Source organism: Danio aesculapii, chromosome 11, assembly GCF_903798145.1.
Source record: "Danio aesculapii chromosome 11, fDanAes4.1, whole genome shotgun sequence".
NCBI classification, from domain to species: domain Eukaryota; kingdom Metazoa; phylum Chordata; class Actinopteri; order Cypriniformes; family Danionidae; genus Danio; species Danio aesculapii.
The window spans coordinates 37,409,976-37,434,093 of record NC_079445.1 but is presented as its reverse complement, the minus strand read 5'-3'; the positions used below and the strand labels follow the sequence as shown (position 1 = coordinate 37,434,093).

Below are 24,118 nucleotides of genomic sequence, written 5' to 3'. Positions count from 1 at the left end.
TGATGTCTTTTCATTTTGTTAAACATGTACATTGCTCTTTGCAGATACTTGGTTACTTTGACTATGCTTTCACGGCTATCTTTACTGTAGAGATCGTGTTAAAGGTAAATGTCCTTGCCTGTGCTGGTGTTGTGTGTGGTGTATGTGCAGTAACGCTGTAACCGTCTGGTTTATTCCAGGTCCTAGGCTATGCAGATTATGTCTTCACTAGTATGTTTACATTTGAGATCGTGTTGAAGGTAACCTTTCGGCACACAGGCCTGGCTGCATTATCTCCATGTGTGTCACCTGCTACTTCAGTACTTCCTGGCTTGATCAATCTCTTTTCTTTCTATTATTTAAACCATAGCACCTCTTTTACTAAAAGACTCAAAGAAAAAGTCTCCGAACATCCTCATCAAAGCACAAGAGTTGTCAGGTTTTCACCTTTGTTTTGGGGAGAACGACAGGGCTTGAACTCAACCCTGATTGGTTAAAGTGGGGTTAAGAAAAGAGATCTGGAGAAATCACACAGGAAGTGTCTGTGAAACTAAAATGTTTTCGAAAACTATGAAAAGATGAAACTATGCAACTCTTTGTGAAGTGAAAAACAGCATTGCCTATCTCATGCCTTCATAACTGATTGGCCCGTTTCCAGTCCATAAAAGAGGGGGCAAATACAACCATGCTTGGAAAGAACATGGTTCAAACCCCTTGACTGAGTGCATATCAATGCAATGTGACCTCAAGCGCCGTGTGGGACCGCACAGCTCCAGCTTCAGCTGGCTGTTATTTCAGGAAGATGCAAAAAATTCTCTCTGGCTATGTTCAGAATATCATACTAAAATACTACTGTTACTTTTAATCCTCCAGTTTAGTATGTGTTATGTGTTTTTTTTTTTAAACTGAAAGCGTTGACTTCCATAGTAGGAAAAACAAATACTATGGAAGTCAATGGTTACAGGTTTCCAATTATTCTATAAAATATCTTCTTTAGTGTTCAACAGAAGAGCAGGTTTGGAGTAGAAGAGCAGTAAATGACAGAATGTTCATTTTTGGGTGAACTATCCCTTTAATGTCAATAAGATTTAAACATATACAGAAATAATCTCTGCTTATCAGATGATTTGAAAGGTCTTAGTAGGCAGTTTACAGTGTATACTGTAACGTGCTCAGTAGACTGTAAGATAGTATTACATTCTGAACACTGATTTTACAGAGAGAATATTATAAATGCTGATCGTGGGTCACCAACTACAATTTTTCTTGGTAAAGCTTTACCTAAAATTACATAAATTTTCCCAACTGGTTTCCGATCAGAATAATAACAAACCTATAAAACTAAATAAATAAATAAATAAATAAATAAATAAATAAATAAATAATAATAATAATTATTATTATTATTATTAATTATTAATTATTAATTATTAATTATTAATTATTAATTATTAATTATTAATTATTAATTATTAATACATGCAATCATAAGCAATTATTAATCGTTATTAAAATTAATAATAATAAATATTATGATTATTATTATTACTATTATTATTGTTGTTGTTGTTGTTATTATTTTATTTTTTTTATTATTATTATTATTATTATTATTATTATTATTATTATTATTATTATTATTATAAAAACTGCTGCCACTGGTAAAAACCTATAATAATAATAATAATAATAAAAATAATAATAAATTTTATTGTTATCATTATTGTTATTATTAATAATAATAAATGCAATCATTAGTAATTATGAATCATTATTAAAATTAATAATAATTATTATTATGATTATTATTATTACTATTATTATTGTTGTTGTTGTTGTTGTTGTTGTTGTTGTTGTTATTATTATTATTATTTTATTATTATTATTATTATTATTATTATTATAAAAACTGATGGCACTGGTAAAAACCTATAATAATAATAATAATAATAATAATAATAGTAATAATAATAATAATAATAATAAAGTGTATTGTTATCATTATTATTATTATTAATAATAATAATAATAATAAATGCAATCATTAGTAATTATGAATCGTTATTAAAATTAATAATAATAAGTATTATTATTATTATTGTTGTTGTTGTTTTTGTTATTATTATTATTATTGTTGCTGTTGTTGTTTTTGTTGTTATTATTGTTGTTGTTGTTTTTGCTATTATTAATAGTTATTATAATTATAATTATTATTTTTTAAAATTATTATTATTTTGGTTGTTGTTGTTATTGTTGTTGTTTTTATTATTGTTGTTGTTGGTTTTGTTGTTTTTATTATTATTAAAATTATTATTATTATTATTAATAATATTACATCAACTACAAATTTTCTTGGTAAAGCTTTACCTAAAATAACATAAATTTCCCCAACGGGTCTCCGATCAGCTGCTAACATTAGGATAACCCAGTGCTTGCCTTCCTAGCATGGTTGCATCTGCATTCATATACATTCAGCAAACGACTCCTTTTGCATTCATGATTTTGGAGCGACTTGTTTTAGTTTTGGCTGGTTTTTCTCTGCCTGCTGAATATGAAGTTGCAGTTGGAGCTTCTTCCCTTTCTTTTTCTTTACCGAATCTTGCCGAGGGAACAGGACGCAATGTTCTTAAAGAAAAAAAAAACACAAAAAAACAACGGCTCACATGAATGTGACAGTAAGGGAAGTTCTCATTTCAGATCGCCTGATAGATAGGTCCCTTTCTTTCTGACTTTTTTCTCCCCTCTCTTGCTCTATGACCTGTTTTCTTTCTGTCAATCCTGACTTCTTCTGTCATAAGGTAGGCATCTTCAGTGCTCGGCAACAAACAGCATGTTTTATTGCCAGGCCCCCTAGTGGCGGATTGTGAAACAGAGCTTACTACTACATTCATGTTGACTGAAGCCGTGAGGGTTTGGCGGAGTTAGCACTAGCTAGGATCTCGCTTTTAGCACGCCACCCTTAAAAAGAGTGATATTAAGGAGTGTATTACTATGTGTGTTTTCTGTGTGTACTGCTGCTGTGTGTCTGTGTGTGTTCTCTGTGGCAAAGTGTAATCCGCTGCTCTCTTTCTTGCGGTTGCCAGATGACCACGTATGGCGCTTTTCTCCACAAGGGTGCTTTCTGCAGGAACTACTTTAATCTTCTAGACCTGCTGGTGGTCGGAGTTTCACTCGTGTCCTTCGGGATTCAGTGAGTGATGGTTATGTTTATGACAGATTATTCAGTATAAAATGAAAATATGTGGCTAAATACATTTTATTAAATCCCAGTGGCTGGAATAATAATAATAATAACAATAATAATAATAATAATAATCTTGTTATTATTATATTTATATATTAATAATTACAATTATTGATAACAATTAACAATAATAATAATAATGTTAATAATAATAATAATAATAATAATAATAATAATAATAATAATAATAATAATAATTATTATTATTATTATTATTATTATTATTATTATTATTATTATTGTTAAAATATAAACTGCAGCCTCTGGTAAAAACCTATAACAATAATAATAATAATAATAATAATAATAATAATAGTTGTTGTTGTTGTTGTTGTTATTATTATTATATAAACTGCAGCCACTGGTAAAAACATATAATAATAATAATACTATTGTTATTAATAAATACAATTAATGATACTAATTACTACTACTACTACTACTACTACTACTAGTAGTAATAATAATAATAATAATGTTATTAATAAATACAATTATTGATAATAATTAACAATAATAATAATAATTATTATTATTATTACTATTACTATTATTATTATAATTTTTTTATTATTATTATTGTCATTAGTAAATACAATTATTGATAATTATTAACAACAATAATAATAATAATTATTATTATTATTTTTTTTATTATAGGGTTTTCTTCAATTGTGCAAGTATAAAACAGTTAATTTTAATATTTAATGTTTAATAAAATATGTAATAATTTAATAAGCTAAAAGTAATACATTTGTTTTATAAAATAAATATCTATTTTAATAAATGATTTTTTACCATATAGCAAATTTATTACAATAGTTATATTTTGTGTCAAATTAGTATTTAGCAATTATAATAATAATAAATGTTTTATTCATAATATTTTTATTAATATTTCATTAAACATTATCTTTCTGTTCACTACCATCCTAAGTAAGATGAAGCACATTTTTCTTCTTCTGTTTTTTAACATTATGGCTTGTGTGTGTGTGTGTGTCACAGATCATCGGCCATCTCAGTGGTGAAGATTCTGAGGGTTCTGAGAGTTTTGCGTCCACTCAGAGCCATAAACAGAGCTAAAGGACTAAAGGTTCTGCTTCACTTTCATACAAATGCTCTCAAGTATATGAAAAATTTAATGTGATAATTTTTATTTGCCCTTATAACATTTTTTTACATATTGTGTAATGGCATAGATTTGCATTACAACATATTTTACCATAACATAACATTATGTACACGAAAAGAGTATACAGAAAAAAGAGAAAAGGAAAAAACAAAAGAAAGAAAACAAGGAAGGAAGGTGCACAATTCTAGCAAATACCAGAGAAGGTATTTTTGCATCACAATGTCCTTGTGCATATAAACATGGTTTTGAAGATCACTTATAATAGGACGCAAAATAGTAGTGAACTTAGGCCCTGGAGCTTTTCAAATTAAATCTTATATTTTCCAAACCCAAAAACTGTAATGCTTATTTTTCATATTGTTTAAAAGAGGGGTTGAACGATTATTTTCAGTTAATTCACATCAGGCATCTTGCCAAAAGAGATGTAAAAGCTATACAGACATGTTTGTTTTTGGACAAGTAATTATCACCATACGGTTACAGGGATAAGAGTCTTTTACATCTTACACATTATAACATCTTTACCTAATATTCTGGAAAGGAATAAGAAAATGTGGGACCAAAAAGTATGTAGGCTAGGACAGTTAGAAAGCTAGAGTGGCGGGGTATTGTTTTCTTATGCTATGGAGTCTGTAGTAAATACTTTTTACTATCATCTGAAATATAGTCATATAATAGTTATATAATCATCTGAAATGTCTGATGGCCTCTGACCTTTAACCTTTGTCTTCTGCAGCATGTGGTCCAGTGTGTGTTTGTGGCCATCAGGACTATAGGAAACATCATGATCGTCACAACCCTGCTGCAGTTTATGTTTGCCTGCATTGGTGTACAGCTCTTTAAGGTACTTTTTTCTCAAATATATCTCACATTCAAATATAAGATGGCAGTAAAAAGCAGGAATATTTAGAATATTATTTCAATTAAAATAACTGTTTTGTATTTGGATTTATTTTAGAATGACATTTTTGATCTTTATTTTGATGGTCAGTTTTTTGAATTCAAGTTTCATTGCATCTACATGCCAACTAATTCTCATTAGATTATAAATAGACTGTTAGATTGGGGTTTGGGTTAGTGTTGGTTGACATGTTCTTGCAAAGTTTCTTATAGTCAGTTAAATGTCTGTTGAAGGAGCAGTATCAGCAGATATTAAGCAAGCAGTCTACTAATATTCAAGTGGATCATCAAAATAAAGTGTTACCAATTTTTTTTGGTTGTGATGGAACATTACATTTTTAGCATCATTAATCCAGTCTTCAGTGTCAGATGATTGTTCAGAAATCATTCTAATGTGATGATTTTCCTGAAACTGTTATTACATTTTCTGCATTTTATGAATAAGCAGTTCAGAAGAAAAGCATGGATTTCCTTTTTTATTTTTTAGGGAAAGTTTTACCGATGTAACGATGAAGCCAAGTCCAGCCCAGAGGAGTGCAAGTGAGTCAAATTAAATATATTGTGCAGCATCTCTTATGTTAATTAATAGCTGCACTTAACATCATGCATTTTGACTATAGGCCATTTTGAGGGATGTAAACAATAACAACGATCCTAAAGTATTACCTCTTACATTTTTCATTTCCATAGCTCATATTGATAAATATTGTTATGATAGCTGTTTTAACATAAAGCTATGATTGAATTACCTCTTGTTACAGTTATGAAATAGATTGACAAGAAGCAGGAAATTGTTTATGGGCCAATGTCATCACCACATTGAAATGGTCTTTACCAGGGTTCTCAACCTTTTTCACTTCTGAGCCCACTTCTTTCTCTGATCAATTTTGAAGGCCTACCTGTCTGACATTTTCTCAAAAATATTTGTATGAAATGCTCATTTAAAGCTTTATTTATTAACAAATTTTATATTATGTTATTTTTTTATTTGATTTGATTTATTTATTTTCGAACAGAAATATCATACATAAAATGTCTTTAACAAAAAATAAATTTCAACATGGTGGAAATTGGAGCAGGATGAAGCACAAGTTATTATTTTCCCACCCCATTACCACATCATTCGTCTATTACTTGAACTTATTTCTTCTTTTACTTATCTCTTGTTTTTACATGACACATATTTTATCCTTTTGACATCTTTGATATATTATATGTTTGATTCCATTTGTACATTTACATTTTATAACATAAACTCCAAAAAAAACATAGTACTGCAAACAGCCATTAATTAAAATTTCATCATACCTTTGTCATTTATCCTATATCAATCACCTTCATCATTATATTCCTTTAATATATATTTATACAACATTTAAACTGATGAATATCCTGACATTGTTTGAGAATCTGTTCCAGACTGTTCCATAATTTCACACCACAGACAGACATACACAGACTTTTTAAAGTTGTCCTAGTTTTCAACCTCCCAATATTTTGTTCTTCTCTCAGATTATATCGCCCTTGTCTTTCTTCAAAAAACTTTTGTAAGCATTTAGTAAGTAATTTATTCCTAGCTTTAAACAGAAATTGTGCTGATTTAAATTTTACCAAATCGTTGAACTTAAGTATCTTCAATTAAAAAAATAAAGGATTTGTATGCTCCAAATACCCCACGTTTCTATCAGTCTAATTACTTTTTCTGTCATTTTTTTTTCTAAAATTATATATAATTTTATTATTATTTAAAAAAAAACATGCACAGATTCAAAGAGAACCACAGATCAACAGGGATATTGCAAAAGACCTGATTCTGCTTTAAACTGGACTGACTGAATATCTATTATTAAATGTCTACTATTCAAAAATATACAGACAAATGTAAAATACAGTAAAACACCCTAAATCTGTTGAAATGCATCAATCTGATGGTGGTTGAATTTGCAGCCGGATATTATTGGGAGATCGCTGACAGGAACAGTTAACAGCTCTGCCAGGGCGCGTCTAAAGCTTATATGCAAGTTTATTTTACAGTCTATGGCAGAAACACCATTGAGCCTTAAATTCTCCTGTATGGGTGCACATCCTTTATAAAACACTCAAAGGACATTAATTTGGACAACTATGTGGATACACAAAGAGATGCTTTTACTTCACACATAGTTTGTCAATGAACAGACTTGCGTGTACTAGTTGCAGACGTGATCATGAGGCTGTTTTTGTGCCGAGTTTGAAGTAATTAATCAGAGAACACGAGAAAGCGCATTACTTTGATCATTTTAATATAGCATATTATAATGCAACCCCAAAATTATAGATATAATATTGTGACTTAAGATACTTTTAATCTCGCGGCCCACCTGCAGGATCGCTAAAGCCCACTAGCCCAACGGTTGAGCATCACTGGTCTATACAAATCAATTACCATAATAATAACTGCACCCACAGAAAATGAAACTGCCATTCAAGTAGTAAATATAATCTTTTTTTCTTTTTCAGGGGAACGTACATCATGTATAAGGAAGGAGACGTGAACCAGCCAATCATTCAGAAGCGCCACTGGCACAACAGTGATTTCAACTTTGACAACGTGCTCATGGCCATGATGGCTCTGTTCACTGTGTCCACGTTTGAAGGCTGGCCAGCGTAAGTGTTCAATGATATATACTCTATAGCACTATTTAATGCATTTAGTAAAGATCAGATATTGAATAGTACTGGGTTTTCCTTTCTTTCTCTTTTAAGATACTTTTATTGTTTTAAAAGATTAAGAAAAAATGTGTTACATATATACTGTATTAGTAAATAAACACCAACAAAAGAACACCCACCCTATCCAAACAGAGCCATAAAAATATATACACATATGCAAAACTAAATAAATTATAATAATTATAATAATAATTTTAATAAAATAATAATGAAATATAAATAAAGAGAGCAATTTTCTAAAATACAGTAAGACAATGATAGTTCAACACATATGCATAAATTCCAAAGATGGTGAAAAATATATTAAAAATAAGACATAACAAACATAATTAACGTACTAACAGTCAACTATAGATATTTTCTATTTAAATGTTTGTATTTTTATAGCTAATAATTTAGACATAGCTAATTATGGTTATGCTAATTATAGCTTTTCTAGCTAATAGATTATAGACTAGCACCGTTAATTTTTTAGGATTTAGGATAGGGCCATTATAGATAGATATATAGACAGATATATAGATAGATACATGGATGGATGGATTGATAGATAGGTAGAATGATAGACAGACAGACAGACGGAAGGATGGATGGATGGATGGATGGATAGATGGACAGACGAACGAACAGACAGACAGACAGACAGACAGACAGACAGACAGACAGACAGAGACAGACAGACAGACAGACAGACAGACAGACAGACAGACAGACAGACAGACAGACAGACAGACAGACAGACAGACAGACAGACAGACAGATAGATAGATAGATAGATAGATAGATAGATAGATTTTTTTGTATTATATTTTTGAATGCAGATAGATAGATAGATAGATAGATAGATAGATAGATAGATAGATAGATAGATAGATAGATAGATAGATAGATAGATAGATAGATAGATAGATAGATTGTTTTGTATTATATTTTTGAATGCACCATATTTTAGATTTGTTTGATTTTATTTATGTTATATTTTAGGTTGTTTATTAAATTTATTATGAACAAATTATAGAATGCGATCTTATATTTTATTATTATGCATCGTATTATTGATCAGTTCATTGTTTATGAATTTAAACAGAACCGATACAGAACCACACTGTAATTTTATATGGTTTATTATTTGTATTCACTTTTTTATACTTTATTTAATGTTTTTCACATTTTAAAGAACAAACTGCAAACCCACCCCTATACCAGCAAATAATAATACTTAAAATTATTCAAATAAATATATAAACAAGAAAATAATAATAATAATATATTTTTATTCACTTAATGGCACAAATAGTTAAATTTGTTTAGATGTTTGTTCTTTTCTTCATCTAAGTATAGAAATTCTGTACAATCAAATTAAACCAGGCTCTGTTTAGTTTAATTTGATTGTATTTCATGCACATAAGATCATATTTGCATAACGTCTTTTACATTTAAACTATATGTATCTATTTAAAAAGGAGTAAAAATCTCATTATATTCACACATCATTATATTAACACAAGCAATAATCAGAACCCTATTATTCTGTGTAATGTTAAATCAGCATTAGTCTGCACAGATTTTGTCAATGGCTCCTTGTAAATGGATCTTGTAAAATTATTAATATTGGTTTTTGATTTGAGAGTTCTTACTCAGACTGTCGAGTTTCCACATTCAGAAGCACAGGGGGAAATGAAGCCGTGTGTTATTGTGATTTTAGTGTTTGTATTGGCGCTGTTGGTAAGTGGCACTGTGAACACGATGCCAACAGTACCATGCTGTCCCTGTAATTACAACACCACACTGCTTCAAATGTTCACACTCACACACAGAATGACACTACATGGCTGTTCTGCGTCTGAGGGTGTTGAAGCTATTTTTTTCCATGGCTTTCAGATCTTTTACTTTACTTCATGTTGTTCGTGTTTTCTTAAAGGTCCTGTGAAGTGCTTTGAAATCTTTCTTATTAAATTTTTTTATGAACAATTGTTTTTATTATTGCAATTTTTGTTCAATACAGACAGAATACACATATGATTATATTGTAAGCACCTCCAACCGCACCCCCCAACCCCCCTGGTTGTGCGTGAAAAATCCCATTAGATCAGCAGTTTCTGAATACTCATACCAGCCTGTCTGGCACCAACCACCATGCCACGTTAAAGTCACTGAAATCATCTTTCTTCCCCATTCTGATTCTCGGTTTTAACTGCAGCAGATCGTCCTGACCATGTCTACATGCCTAAATGCATTGAGTTGCTGCCATGTGATTGACTGGTTAGAAATTTGCGTTAATGAGCAGTTGGACAGGTGTACCTAATAAAGTGGCCGGTGAGTGTATAAACAGAAAAGCTGTTCATTAAAATATAGAAACAAAAGATTTGACAATGTAAGAAAATTATACTCCAGGACCTGACAGTTTTTGACTGAGCTCCATGTATGTACGCTGTTGAAAGATCCATACAAATAATGTCCAGCAAAGATAGGCCCCATTGACGTCTAATCATTTTCTTAGCAGCTGTGAAGGCGGTTAAGAGTCCGGTTTTTTGTCTCATTGAGAGTGACAAGTTAGAAAAAGCATTTAAGAGTCAGTTCTACATCTTGTCCTTACAATAATAAGATATCATAAGCTAAAAAGACCAAATAGAATAAAGTGCAGGACATACCCAAAATAATTAAAATAAGTGCCACCTGCCCTCTGTGAACATAAATTACAATCTGGGTAAGGTGATTTTTTTTTTTATTCGATGGTTGACAAAGTTTCAACTGAAACATGACATAGATTAGCCCCTCCCTTTAAAAAAACAAACAGCCAATAGCGTTTGGTTTTTATCACAGCTCTTCTAGTGAGAGGGGTTAAGCTCAAGCGCATCAAAAGAAAAGCAAATGAGAAGCATCTTAAAGGGGGCGGGGCATGTCAGATACAAGAGAGCATTTGGTTGGTTGAAATTTGATAAGAAACTGAAGTTTGAGGTGACGTGAAAAAAACGTTGATCCATTTAGGCCAGGGATGTCCAAACTCGGTCCTGGAGGGCCAGTGTCCAGCATATTTTAGCTCCAACTTGCCTCAACACACCTGCAAGGATGTTTTTAGAAAACCTAGTAAGTGCTTGATTGGGGTTGGAGCTAAACTTTGCAGGACACTGGCCCTCCAGGACCGAGTTAGGACACCCCTGATTTAGGTGATAGTGACAGATTGCAAGCTTTACATGTTTATTTCAGTTTTATACCTTCTAAACGTGAAATTTGTCACTGTTTTGGAGCGCACTAGCTTATAGATATCTTAAAACTAACAATACTGTTACTATTATCTAAAATAAAACGTTATTTAATTTCGCTGTACCTTTAAGGTTGCTGTACAAGGCCATCGACTCCAACCGGGAGAACATGGGTCCCATCTACAACTACCGTGTGGAGATTTCCATCTTCTTCATCATCTACATCATCATTATCGCCTTCTTCATGATGAACATCTTTGTGGGTTTCGTCATCGTGACCTTTCAGGAACAGGGAGAGAAGGAGTACAAGAACTGTGAGCTGGACAAGAACCAGGTGAGAGGAGACATCAGCTGGAAATACCGAATTTCAACTCCCTTAAGAAATTTATTAGAGATGGTTTTGGACTTGTGTGAAAAAAGGGTTAATGTGCAAAATCTGAAGTAAATAAAAAAAATAGTAAATAAATAAATAATAATAAATAAATAAAAACAAACAAATAATTAAAATAAAGTTATAACAATATATAATTTCAGCATCGTTATCGCAATGTGTGAATATACAATAGTCACATCACAGAATCTGCGGTGTTGAGTTGTGATTAGAATTAACCAGGAAACCGTTCTGATCACGAGCAAAAATAACCCTCCTACAGTGAATAAGTTTATTTTTAGCTACAGAACAAACCACTCTTGTCCAATAACTTGCGTAATTAATCTATAGTTAAGCCTTTAAATAGCATTTCAAGTAGCATTCTACAAAATAAGTAGTAAAACATTATGTACTGCCATCATGGGAAAGACGAAGGAATTGGTTATTAGATATTAGTTGTTAATAGTTTTATGTTTAAACATGTTAGAAAGGAATTAGTTTCTCCATTAAATAGCACTTAAGAAATATAAAAAAAATAATGTAAAACTTACAGGATGGCTATTCATTTCGCCTTCAACTGTATATGCATTAATTATTCTAACAAAAGTAATTTTTCTAGGATAAATCGAGTAGAAATAGACACTCACTTATTAATTTTTAAGTTTTTTGGAAAACAAAATGATGTTGGTTTATAAAGATAACGAATAAATTAATTAATAAAATGTCAATTAATTTCAGCAGTGCATCTATTTTCACGGCAAATATGAGAATAGATATAAAGAATTTCTCTAATGCAAATCCCAAATGCACTATAGAATGTTTGGGATTATTTATGATGTTTATGATGATTTATGATATTTATTATAATTTTTTGGTATTATTTATGGACTTTTATTAATATTTTTTAAAATAATATCCTTCATTTGTTTTGGTATTTTCCCTTTATTTTAGTTAAAGTTTTAGTCATTTTACGTGCTTTTGCTATTTATAGGTAGAGTTTTGTATACTTCTATACTTTTCTATATTATAAAAATAAATGGATTACATATTTTATTCAGACTATGTGCTGTGTGTGTGTGTGTTTTCAGCGTCAGTGTGTGGAGTATGCATTGAAAGCACGTCCTCTCAGGAGGTACATCCCAAAGAACCCGTATCAGTATAAGTTCTGGTATGTGGTGAACTCCACCGGCTTCGAGTACATCATGTTTGTCCTGATTTTACTCAACACCATCTGTCTCGCCGTGCAGGTAACTTTATTCTTGATCTTTTTAAAAATACATGACTATGCTTGGGTTTAAATATTCAAAACCAATTCAAATGTGTATGTATTTTACGATTATTAGAGATAAACTGTATATTAAGAATAACTATATTATTATTTACTTTTTTATTTTATCCTTTTTTTGGTGGCTTTTATTCATTTTCTGTTAAATATTCATTTAGTATCACTGAGTTATCTACAGTATGCTCCTGTTTCCCCCACAGTCCAAAGACATGCCGTACAAATTAGCTAAATTGGCCGTAGTGTATGTGTGTAAATGCAAGAGTGTATTGGTGTTTCCCAGTGTTGGGTTGCAGCTGGAAGGGCATCTGCTGCATAAAACATATGCTGGATAAGTTGGCGGTTCATTCCGCTGTGGCGACCCCTGATTAATAAAGGGACTAAACTGAAATGAAAATGAATGAATGAATGAATGAATGAATGAGATGTCTATTGCATAATCTACTAATAATTAATTTGTAATTGTTTCTTGTGAGTCCATGCAGTATATGATTGTGAGATTCAGAGAATACAATAATTAAATGTTTGCCAAAGCAAAGTTACACCTTTACAAAATCTGTAGACATAGTTTGTCAGCTAATTCTAGTATTAGTATTGTATTTTCAGACAACAAAAACAACTCTAGTATACTCCGTGTTTAATTTGTCTATAATTTACCATTTTATATTAACATTTTCAGAATATTTTTTAAATATCCTATAAATGTATTTTTCCAGCACTATGGTCAGTCTGAACTGTTCAATTATGTTATGGACATTCTGAATATGGTCTTCACTGCTGTCTTCACTGTTGAGATGGTGCTCAAATTGATCGCCTTCAAACCTCGGGTGAGTCATTCAAACACATGTTGCAGATACACACATAGTCACTATTTCCTATATGTACGTTTAGGACAGTACAGAATGAATATTTACTGTTGAAGTCAGAATTATTAGCCCCTCTGAATTATTAACCCACCTCTATATTTTATTCCCCATTTTCTGTTTAACGGAGAGAAGATTGTTTTCCCATATTTCTAAACATAATAGTTTTGATAACTCATTTCTAATATCTGATTTCTTTTATTTTTGCCATGATGACAGTAAATAGTATTTTGCTAGGTATTTTTCAAGATACTAGTATAGACCATTTCAGAGTGGTCGTGTCATTGGCTCATGAACATTTCCTGCTTGTTATCAAACTATTTCACAATTGTAACAAGAGGCAGGCAGTTCAATCATACCTTAATGTTAAACCAGCTATCATAACATTATTTATCAATATGTGGCTCTTTTAGATTCTGAGAAGCTATAGAAATTAAAAGTGTAAAAGAGGAAATACCTTTGTTTTTGTTTACATTCCTCAAAATGGTCTATTCAGCTTAAAGTGACATTTAAAGGCTTAACTAGGCAAGTTAGAGTAATTAGGCAAGTCATTGTATAATGATGGTTTGTTTTGTAGACCAGTGGTCCCCAACCTTTTTACAGGGTGTCCACAGGGTCTTAAAAAGTATTGAAAGTTGATAAATCAATGTAGAGAAATTTAAGGCCCTTAATAAGTATTAAAAACTCTTAAATGCTATTTTGCAAGGTATTAAATTTCATATATTTTTCATTATGTAATGTATGGTTGTATGCTAAATGTGCCTGAATTAAATCTGGGTATATCAGGGTTCTGTGTAGTTTATGAAATCAATAAAATCCTGCTAGATTTGACATCATGCTGCTTTGTTTACTGCAGTAAGAGGTGCCAACCTGCTGAATTAGCTAGATTTAATAGATTTTTATTCAGTATATGAGTAATGGTTTAGTTTTGGATTAGTTTCTCACATTAATATTTAGTAAATATACTGTAATTTAAAATCTCTCCAGTATTTCCGGTTAATACCTAAATTGGTTATAAGGTCTTAAAATGTATGGTAAGAGTCTTTAAAAGGGTCTTAAAAGGTATTGAATTTTACTCTCTGATTCCTGTATGTACTCTGTTTTAACACCACAGACCAGTCAACGCTTGACAATTTACCCGAGGAAAAGGGGGAGGGGGGTGCATAGGTTGCTAGGCGACCAAAAATAGTTTTCTGATTGGTCAGTTCTTGTCTTTCTGATAGGTCAGTTTTTGTCACGTGACTCGTGGTGCATTCATTCAACTGTGTGCCGGGATGCGTCACCTTCATTGGAAATAACGAACTTGTGCAAACTCTAGAGAAGACAGATATGGGAACAGCCCCTAAAAGGGGCTCATTTGCAATCTCCTGCAGTTGATCATCTTCTTGCCCAGACATGCTGGAATCACTTGATTTGTTGACAAATGGGTTGCAGATCCATTCTTTGGCAGTTCGCGGGTCCTTCACTGGGTCTTTTCCCCTTAGCAAAGAAACTTTCCAAAGATGTCTGTTTCTTACTCATTTTGCTGCTTGTGGGTTAAATTTGGGTGCTCAAGCCACTGAGATGTAAACGAGAGAATACGGTCATTTTTCAAAATAAAAGATTTTTCAAAATAAAAGATCTTCTCAGATGATAAATAAAATGAAAATAATTAATGATTTCTTGTGCGACCCGTTACTAATTGATCCACGGACCGGTACCCTGTGATTAAGGACCACTGCTGTAGACAATCGAAAAAAAAAAAATGCTTAAGCGGGCTAATAATATTGACCTTAAATTGGTTTTAAAAGAATTTAAAACTGCTTTTATTCTGTCTGAAATAAAACAAGTAACACTCTCCAGAACAAAAAAAATTATCTGAAATACTGTGAAAAAATTCCTTGCTCATCATTAAACATCATTTGGGAAATATTTGAAAAAGAAAATCACAGAAGAGCTAATAATTTTGACTTCAGCTGTATACTGTAGCTCCCTCCTCTTTATGTCATTCGTTTGTACTAAATATTACTTACATCACTATACAAGTTCATATTAACATTCATCTCCCCGTGGAAAACTTTCACACATGCAGATTTGTGTTCAGAAGAAGGACAGGATGCTAGTAAGCCTCTCGCGTGTTGTGCAGTGCTGTCATTTGCACTTTTTTTCAGTGTGGCATGACTTGAAGTGTCTCTTAGACAAACAGATTCAGTCCATAATCTGACAATCTGACAAATGCATGAACTTGGCATATTATATAACAAGATAGTCAACTTTTTTGCACAGTAATACACTCAAAGTATTAGCCCTGATTTTAAGATTTTTCTTCGAATGCCATTTGGATTACACAGTTTTAATATAAATGAATAATATTTGTCAGTCAAACAGACAGTACAGTATATGTATGAAACCGTTTCTGTGATAACCAATACAAATAAATTGAATATGTTTTATATAGACCGCAATGAGGTTTGTAGATTTATCATCAAGCAATCCAAATAGTTTCAGTTTATTTTATTATATCTGTAAATAATTTATTTCATTATTTAAATAAACAAATAATAGTTACAGTTTTAGTCATTTTGGTGTGTTTCTATTACTAGTATTACTTCTGTGTTTCTATTACTAAGTGTTTCTATATAGCTTATGAATTATGGCATGGTATTAGTTATGGTTTATTAATTGTGGTATTTTATTAATGAGGTATAAGGCAGGTGTGTCCAAACTCGATCCTGGAGGGGTGGTGACCTGCAAAGTTTAGTTCCAGTTCCAATCAGACACACCTGGGCTAGCTAATCAAGCTCTTGAGCTGCGGTCACATTGCACTTTTCTCCCCATAGACTTCCATTCATACGCATATGAATGCGTCAGACCGGAAAAACAAGCTCGTGCGACAAGTTTCGCAGTTCGCTGAGGTGCAAAGTTCAAGCTTGGTGAACTCTGCCTTGCGGAATCGTATCACGTAAAACATGATCTCTCTGCACAGAAATTTATTATATGGACCGATCGCTCGCTTTTTAGATGTCTAATCATTTTGTTTAATCCCGCCCCTTTTTGAAGCGCCTTATGACAGAATTTTGCAAGCTCAACCTCTAGTGGGACCGCAGCATTACTAGGCTTTCTAGAAACATCCTTGCAGGTGTGTTGAAACAAGTTGGAGTTAAAATCTGCAGGACACCACACCTCCCGGACCGAGTTTGGACACCCCTGGTTTAAGGCAAAACCAAATGTTTATATAAGATTTGATATAATTAGGTTGATGACTTTAGTCTTAGTGAATTAACTATTATAACTATTAACTATTATAAAAAGATGCATTCTTAAAACATTATTAAATTTGGTGTGCTTTTATTACTTTAAGTATGTCTATATAGCTTTTATTAATTTTGAGGTGCTGTATGAGGTAATGAGATTAAACCAAACGTTTATATAAACTACGTAATTTGTTTATTTTTAGTAATTTAAATATTATAACCATGATTTTAAGCTTTTTAAAATGAAGGCGATTTTAACTTTTTATTAAATAAAAACAGATTTTTTTGAGTGCAGAAATCCAGTTTCATTGTCTTGTTTTTAGGGCAAAAATTAATCGCATCCAAAATAAAAGAAATAATATATTTGTTTTGAAATAATTTAAGTGTGTGTACTGTGTATTTATTTTGTATACATATACTACCTGACAAAAATCTTGGTGATCCCCGTTGTAAGAGCAACAAATTATAACTTGACTTCTAGTTGATCAATTGGAAAAGTGGCAGAAGGTTGTTTTTTTCCGATAAATCATCTGTTGAACTGCATCCCAATCATCACAAATACTGCAGAAGACCTACTGGAACCGGCATGGACCCAAGATTCTCACAGAAATCAGTCAAGTTTGGTGAAGGAAAAATCATGGTTTGGGTTTACATTCAGTATGGGGACGGGCGAGAGATCTGCAGAGTGGAGGGCAACATCAACAGCCTGCATCAAGACATTATGCTGCCCATTACATTACAAAGCAAAGGAGAGGGCAAATTCTTCAGCAGGATAGCGCTCCATCTCATACTTAAGCCTCCACATCAAAGTTCCTGAAAGCAAAGAAGGTCAAGGTGCTTCAGGATTGGCCAGCCCAGTCACCAGACATGAATATTATCGAGCATGTCTGGGGTATAATTAAGGAGGAGGCATTGAAGATAAATCCAAAGAATCTTGATGAACTCTGGAAGTCCTGCAAGAAGGCTTTCTTTGCCATTCCAGATGACTTTATTAATAAGTTATTTGAGTCATTGCAGAGATGTATGGATGCAGTCCTCCAAGCTCATGGGAGTCATGTACATTATTAATTCTATTTCCACTGCACCATGACTTTAAACTCTATACTAGACATATTATTTTGGTAAAATAAGCATAATCTAGAGGCATTTGTCTTTCATATAAGCCTCTTCTGATAGCAAATGATCAACTAGAAGTCAAGATATTATTTGTTGTTCCTAAATTTTGGATAGGCGACAAAACTTTTGTCAGGTAGTGTATAAAAATACACACACACATGCATATATTTAGGAAAAAAATGTTTATTTATATTTAGATATAAAATATAAGTGTGTATGATACAATTTTTGTAAATCTAAATATCTATGTAACAAATTAGTTTTGTATAGTTTTGTTTCTATGTATGTATGTGTGTGTTTCACATAAACATAATAAATAAATATAATACACATACGTAAATTATGTCAAAACAAACTTTTATTTGGGAACTTTGCTTTTCTTTTAAAACTGTGTAATCAGTTTTTTTCTCAATGCATAAATCTAAATTTTAGGCCTTAATTTTTTATTTGAGTGTACCACTGTGGCGTTTGAGTGTTGATTTATGTTTTAATAATTCAGCTTATTAACAATAAAGAAGTTAAACGTAAATTGATTTAAACCACATCTAATTCCTAATGACATATATATTCCCTGGCCGTCCCCAGGGGTATTTTGGGGACGCCTGGAACGTCTTTGACGCATTGGTTGTGATCGGCAGCATTGTAGACATAGTGCTCAGTGAGATTGATGTAAGTACAGCACAGTTCTAGGCCCTGTCCTCTTATATATCCATCTTTGACTTCAGACAGGCTCAGGTTTCAGCTCAGGTTGAGCTTCTTTCTCAACTGACACCTTGTTTCTTTGACCACTGAGATCTAACATCTGTATTTCACACCTTCTTTTTTCCCCTCCCTCATTCTTTCTCTGTTCATTTCCTCCCCCTCTTCCTTGTGTGTGGTGTGGTGTCTTTTATTAACAGCATTATTTCACTGACGCATGGAACACATTTGACGCCTTAATTGTTGTCGGTAGCGTCGTAGATATTGCTATCACTGAAGTTAACGTAAGTACACCTGCTTTTCACCTTTCTAAGTGTGGAAGCCTCGCAAGAAAACCTATTTAGTGCCCTAGGCAAATTACAAATGCAATAAGGCCTTTATTATGTGCTTTAAACCCCAGATTAAGAAAAAAAAAACCCAGATTCTTCATTTTATTTAGATTTATTTTTTCACTTTTTTAGATGCAGTATTTTATTAATATCTTGATATATATATTTTTAGGATTATTTAATGAATGGAAGATTCAATAGAACAGCACTTACAGCAGGGAAAATATGTATTGAACATGTCATCATTTTTATCAGAAAACATATTTCTAAAAAACACTTAAAATGTGTTGGAAACAGCCGAAGAAATCTGTACATGCAAAGAAAACAAATCTAATTAGTTTACAAATGAAGTTATGTGTAATGGGCAGCTAAAGCCTAGACAGCAGCTGAAATCTCTTAGTAGTTCTTCAGCAACCCTCTGCCCTTCCTTATTGTAAGTGAATATTAGCTGCTTCAGTCCATCATCTACATTAACAAGAAACCAGGGTGGACATTTCAGCAAGACAATGATCCAAAACACAGCCAAGGAAACTCTCAAATGCTTTCAGAGAAAGAAAGTCAAGCTGTAGAATGGCCCAACCAATCACCTGACTTGAATCCAATAGAGAATACAAATTAAAGATCAGATTTGACAGACGAGAGCCACATAACCATCAAGATTTTGACACTGTTGAAATGTGTGAAAAAACACCCGAACAATGCATATGACTTCATTCTCCACATAAGAGGCGTCTTTCAGCTGCCATCTCCTGGACCACAAAACCAGCAACATTTTGTAAATGCAATAGTTTATGGAAGTCTAGTTTGATGTTTTTTAAGGATTCTTTAATGAATGTAAGGTTTAAAATAACAGTGTTTATTTAATCTAAATAAATAAATGTAATAAAACGTATGAATAATAAATATATTCATAATAAATATAATGCAATTTTAATATATTATTTAAAAAACCTATACAGATTACATAATGTCTTTAGTATGTGCTTTATAACCCAGATTAATTGATTTCTCTGATTTTATTTTTATATAAATTTTTTCACTTTTTTAAATGCAGTATTTTTTGGAAGTCTAGATATATAATTTTTTAGGATTCTTTAATGAATGGAGGATTCAAACGAACAGCATTACACAATCACCTGACCTGAATTCAATAGAAAACACAAAATAAAAATTTGATAGACGAGACCCACAGAACCATCAAGATTTTTAAACGTTTCAGTAGTTCAGTACTTTCTCCTTGTGTCATTTCATTGTCATAACACAACTAATTTTTCAGATTTTTTTTGTTTTGTTTTGTTTTATTTTTATGTTTGTGTTTTTACCAAAATCTAATTCTATTCAATGTCAACAGCTCCTTTCGAAATATTATTCCCAGGAAAACATGATGTGTTCAGTACTTATTTCCCCGCTGTATTTAATTAAAATAAATACATTTAATATAATATAGTATGAATGATACATTTATTTATAATAAATGTAATATAATTTAAATATATAATTTTAAAAACCTATCTAGTACCCTACACAGATTACAAATGCTTTAATGTCTTTATTATGTGCTTTAGAACCCAGATCAAGTGGATTATTCATTTTATTTATACATTTATTTCTTAATTTTTTTTAATTCAATATTTGATGGAAGTCTAGACATATATTTTTTAGGATTCTTTAATGAATGGAAGTTATATATTTATAATGAATGTAATATAATTTAAATATCTTATTTAATATAATGCATGTTCATATTACTGTTCTGTCAATGCTGGTCAATGCTGTTAATGCATTCTTCCTAATTAAATGTATTAATTTCAGAATTATTCGATTGAAGATCAATGACTAAAATGTGTATGTATGCTGTACTGTAGGTATTATTAATTTCTATAAATCATCTAGCCATATGCAAAGCTGTCGATTCTGTAAATTCAGTATTTTCCTAGCTTGTTTGTACTATCTTTCTTGTAATGGCACTAGTGTTTTTTGCGAGGTTTCCTAATATGTTGTCTTTGTGTTGTTAATTGATCTAGCCTTAACAATATTAACAGTCACACTTTCTGTTTCCCCTGCTTATCTGATATAAAATGACACCTTGTGATCCCCGAGGACTCGGCTGCTGCTGAGAAAACAACTCAAATCTCTTAGTTTGCATTGTGTTGTGTGTGTGTTTGTGTTGACCGTTAATCTGTGGTCTCACATCCAAATGTGTGCAAATGCAGTGAGAGCTGCTGAAAAGCATTCGCTGGTTTTATCTAATGCTTGTTCTTCAATTCTGTCCCCCATAGAAACTTTTAGAGGCAAGTATGGCAAGATGTGATCCTCTGTTTGCTTGTGTTCTGCTTCAATACGATTTGATTTAAAAATGCCTGAATATTGTGCTGGTTTAAAGATGTCATCAAGATCAGTTTAGGAAATTGGTTACAAGTCAAATCAGCTTTAATGATTAGTTTATTTAGGTTGATGACTTTTAAAGGAACCAACCACCACTTTTTGGTATCACACTCGAAATGTTCAGCATCAAATCATTAATAAAATTTAATAACAGATTCCTAGAGAATTTAAGTCAGTGTGGAGTAATAGTTTATAGTTATTTATTTCAGGAATATTGGGGCGACACAGTGGCTTAGTAGTTTGCACTGGTGCCTCACAGCAAGAAAGTCGCCTTGTTCGAGCTGGGTCACTTGGTCATCTTTGTGGAGTTTGCATGTTCTCACCGTGTTGGCGTGGGCTTCCTCTGAGTGCTTCAGTTTCCCTCACAGTCCAAAGACATGCGCTATGAATTGAATAAACTAAATTGACCGTAGTGTACAGGTGCGAATGAGAGTGTATGGGTGTTTCCCAGTACTGGGTAGCAGCTGGAAGGGCATCCGCTGTGTAAAACATGTTCTAGATAAGTTGGTGGATCATTCCGCTGTGGTAACCCCTGATGAATCAAGGCATCAAGCCGAAGGAAAATGAATACATTTCTAAAATTGGAGCACAACTGTTTAATAATCTTTTTTTTTTTGTTAATGAAACCATTTTGAATATTTTGTTAATGCTATATATCTTTTTAACATCCATTTTATTTTACTTTTAATAATTGAATGTAAATAATACAGTTATTATATTACTTTATTATCATATCTAATTATTTTATTCACTATATATCTATATCTATATATATATATATATATATATATATATATATATATATATATATATATATATATATATATATATATATATATATATATATATATATATATATATTAGATTAGATTAGATTAGATTGAATTATTATATGTGAAGAGTTCAGATGCAAAAGCCGCTAAATGCCATTTCTACCAAAAATGAGATAATGATATTGAGTGAATGCTTTAGGCACGTAGTACATGTTCAACAAATAGTTTTGTTTGAAATCATCTAAATCACAGCATCAGCGGATTCAGAAATAGCAATTTGTGTGCAAAAGCCGCTAAACGCCACTTGCCTTTGACAGCAAAAAGCTGATACATCCCAAGAACCAATGAAAAAGGTTTTCATTGAGATTGATTTGTTATAGTATAGTATTTATTCAAAATAAAACAGTTTGAGAATCTGTAAACTGAGGGTTAAAAACAATCAAAATAATGAGAAAATTACCTTTAAAGTTGTCCAAATTAAGTTCTTGGCAGAACATATTACGAACCAAAAGTTGTGTTTTGATCCATTTACTACTAAATATCTGCATAAACTGTTATTTTTCCTTAATATTCTAAATATTTGGGGAACAACTTAATTGTTTTATGTTCAATCCACTTAAATTTGTTGAGTTAACTTAATTGATTTGTGTTGGGACAACATGAGTGAGTTATGTGGGTATATTCAGCAAAGAATCCCTTCAGAAAGCTAACCTAACCTAAAAGTGATTTCTAAAATGGTAATAAATGTAATGCTGGTCATGAAGAGGGTGGTGCTGAGAAGTCGTGGTGGTTCTTTAAGATCAATGGTTGAGTTTTGTGTGTGCGATCTCTTTGGTGGTGCTTCTTAACATCTCACAGTTGCTGTCCAGCTTCAGACATACTGTAGGGAATACACGCACACATAGATGTATATCTGTCACACAGCTGTCATTCTGCTGTCTGAGCTGCAGAGCTATTTTCTGGAGTTTCATGTCCCAGCGTCCATATATAAATGTATATATGTGTATATTGTATATGTCCCTGTAAGTGTCTGTATTGTGGCCATGTTCATTGGATGTGTTTGTATTAATGTGTTGAGCCTCTATACATTTTGTCCTTGTATGTGTATGTGATAAGTATGGATGAGAGTTTGTGGATGTTTGAGAGAATTAGAGAGTGATTGCGTCTTGTCTTTATGTCTGTTTATTTTCCTCTTATCTCTTTGTTTTCTGCTGTCTTTGTGCATTTCATTGGTGATCGAATCATCAAGAGGTTTCACAGGGTCTTTTGTTAAACCTGCAGTATTCTCACAAAAATACATTTAAGAGATAGTTACCACAAAAAAAAAGATATTACACATGTATTATGTCAAATCAAACTTTTATTTTGGATGTGATTAATTGGCATTATTCTTTGTCCAGCACTAATAAAAACTCATACCCATAAAGAAATCTGAAATATAATTGGCGCCAATAGCCTAGTGGTTAGTGCGTCGACACATAGCACCGAGGTGCTTGCGGCGACCCGAGTTTGATTCCCGGCTCGAGGTCCTTTGCCGATCCTTCCCCTCTCTCTGCTCCCCACACTTTCCTGTCTCTAATCTCCACTGTTCTATCAATAAAGGTGTAAATCCCCAAAAAATAATTATAAAAAAAAAAGAAAGAAAATTGAAATATGTGCAAATATTTATTATATATATATATATATATATATATATATATATATATATATATATATATATATATATATATATATATCCATCCAAATATCCATTTGTATAAAAATCCAAATATGAATTTTTTATGTTGCTCTAAACCATGATGTTCTTCCTATTTTTGTAGAAATATTAAATAATAAAATTTATTTAAATAAAAAAAAATGTAAAATAATTTTTTTTTAATTGATTTAAAATAAAATGT

The 24,118-nt window shown here is 31.8% G+C and overlaps 1 protein-coding gene across 1 annotated transcript in view; it reads left to right on the top strand.

Moving 5' to 3' along the window:
- The window catches only part of cacna1da (calcium channel, voltage-dependent, L type, alpha 1D subunit, a), a 173,469-nt gene that overhangs the window by 108,208 nt on the left and 41,143 nt on the right, over positions 1-24,118 (top strand). The window contains exons 20-29 of the mRNA XM_056468396.1: positions 45-104; positions 3,063-3,169; positions 4,229-4,316; positions 5,092-5,199; positions 5,743-5,795; positions 7,755-7,901; positions 11,303-11,504; positions 12,629-12,787; positions 13,539-13,649; positions 18,934-19,017. Of these exons, the coding sequence (XP_056324371.1) occupies positions 45-104; positions 3,063-3,169; positions 4,229-4,316; positions 5,092-5,199; positions 5,743-5,795; positions 7,755-7,901; positions 11,303-11,504; positions 12,629-12,787; positions 13,539-13,649; positions 18,934-19,017 (1,119 nt within the window). The remainder of the gene's footprint in view (positions 1-44; positions 105-3,062; positions 3,170-4,228; positions 4,317-5,091; positions 5,200-5,742; positions 5,796-7,754; positions 7,902-11,302; positions 11,505-12,628; positions 12,788-13,538; positions 13,650-18,933; positions 19,018-24,118) is intronic.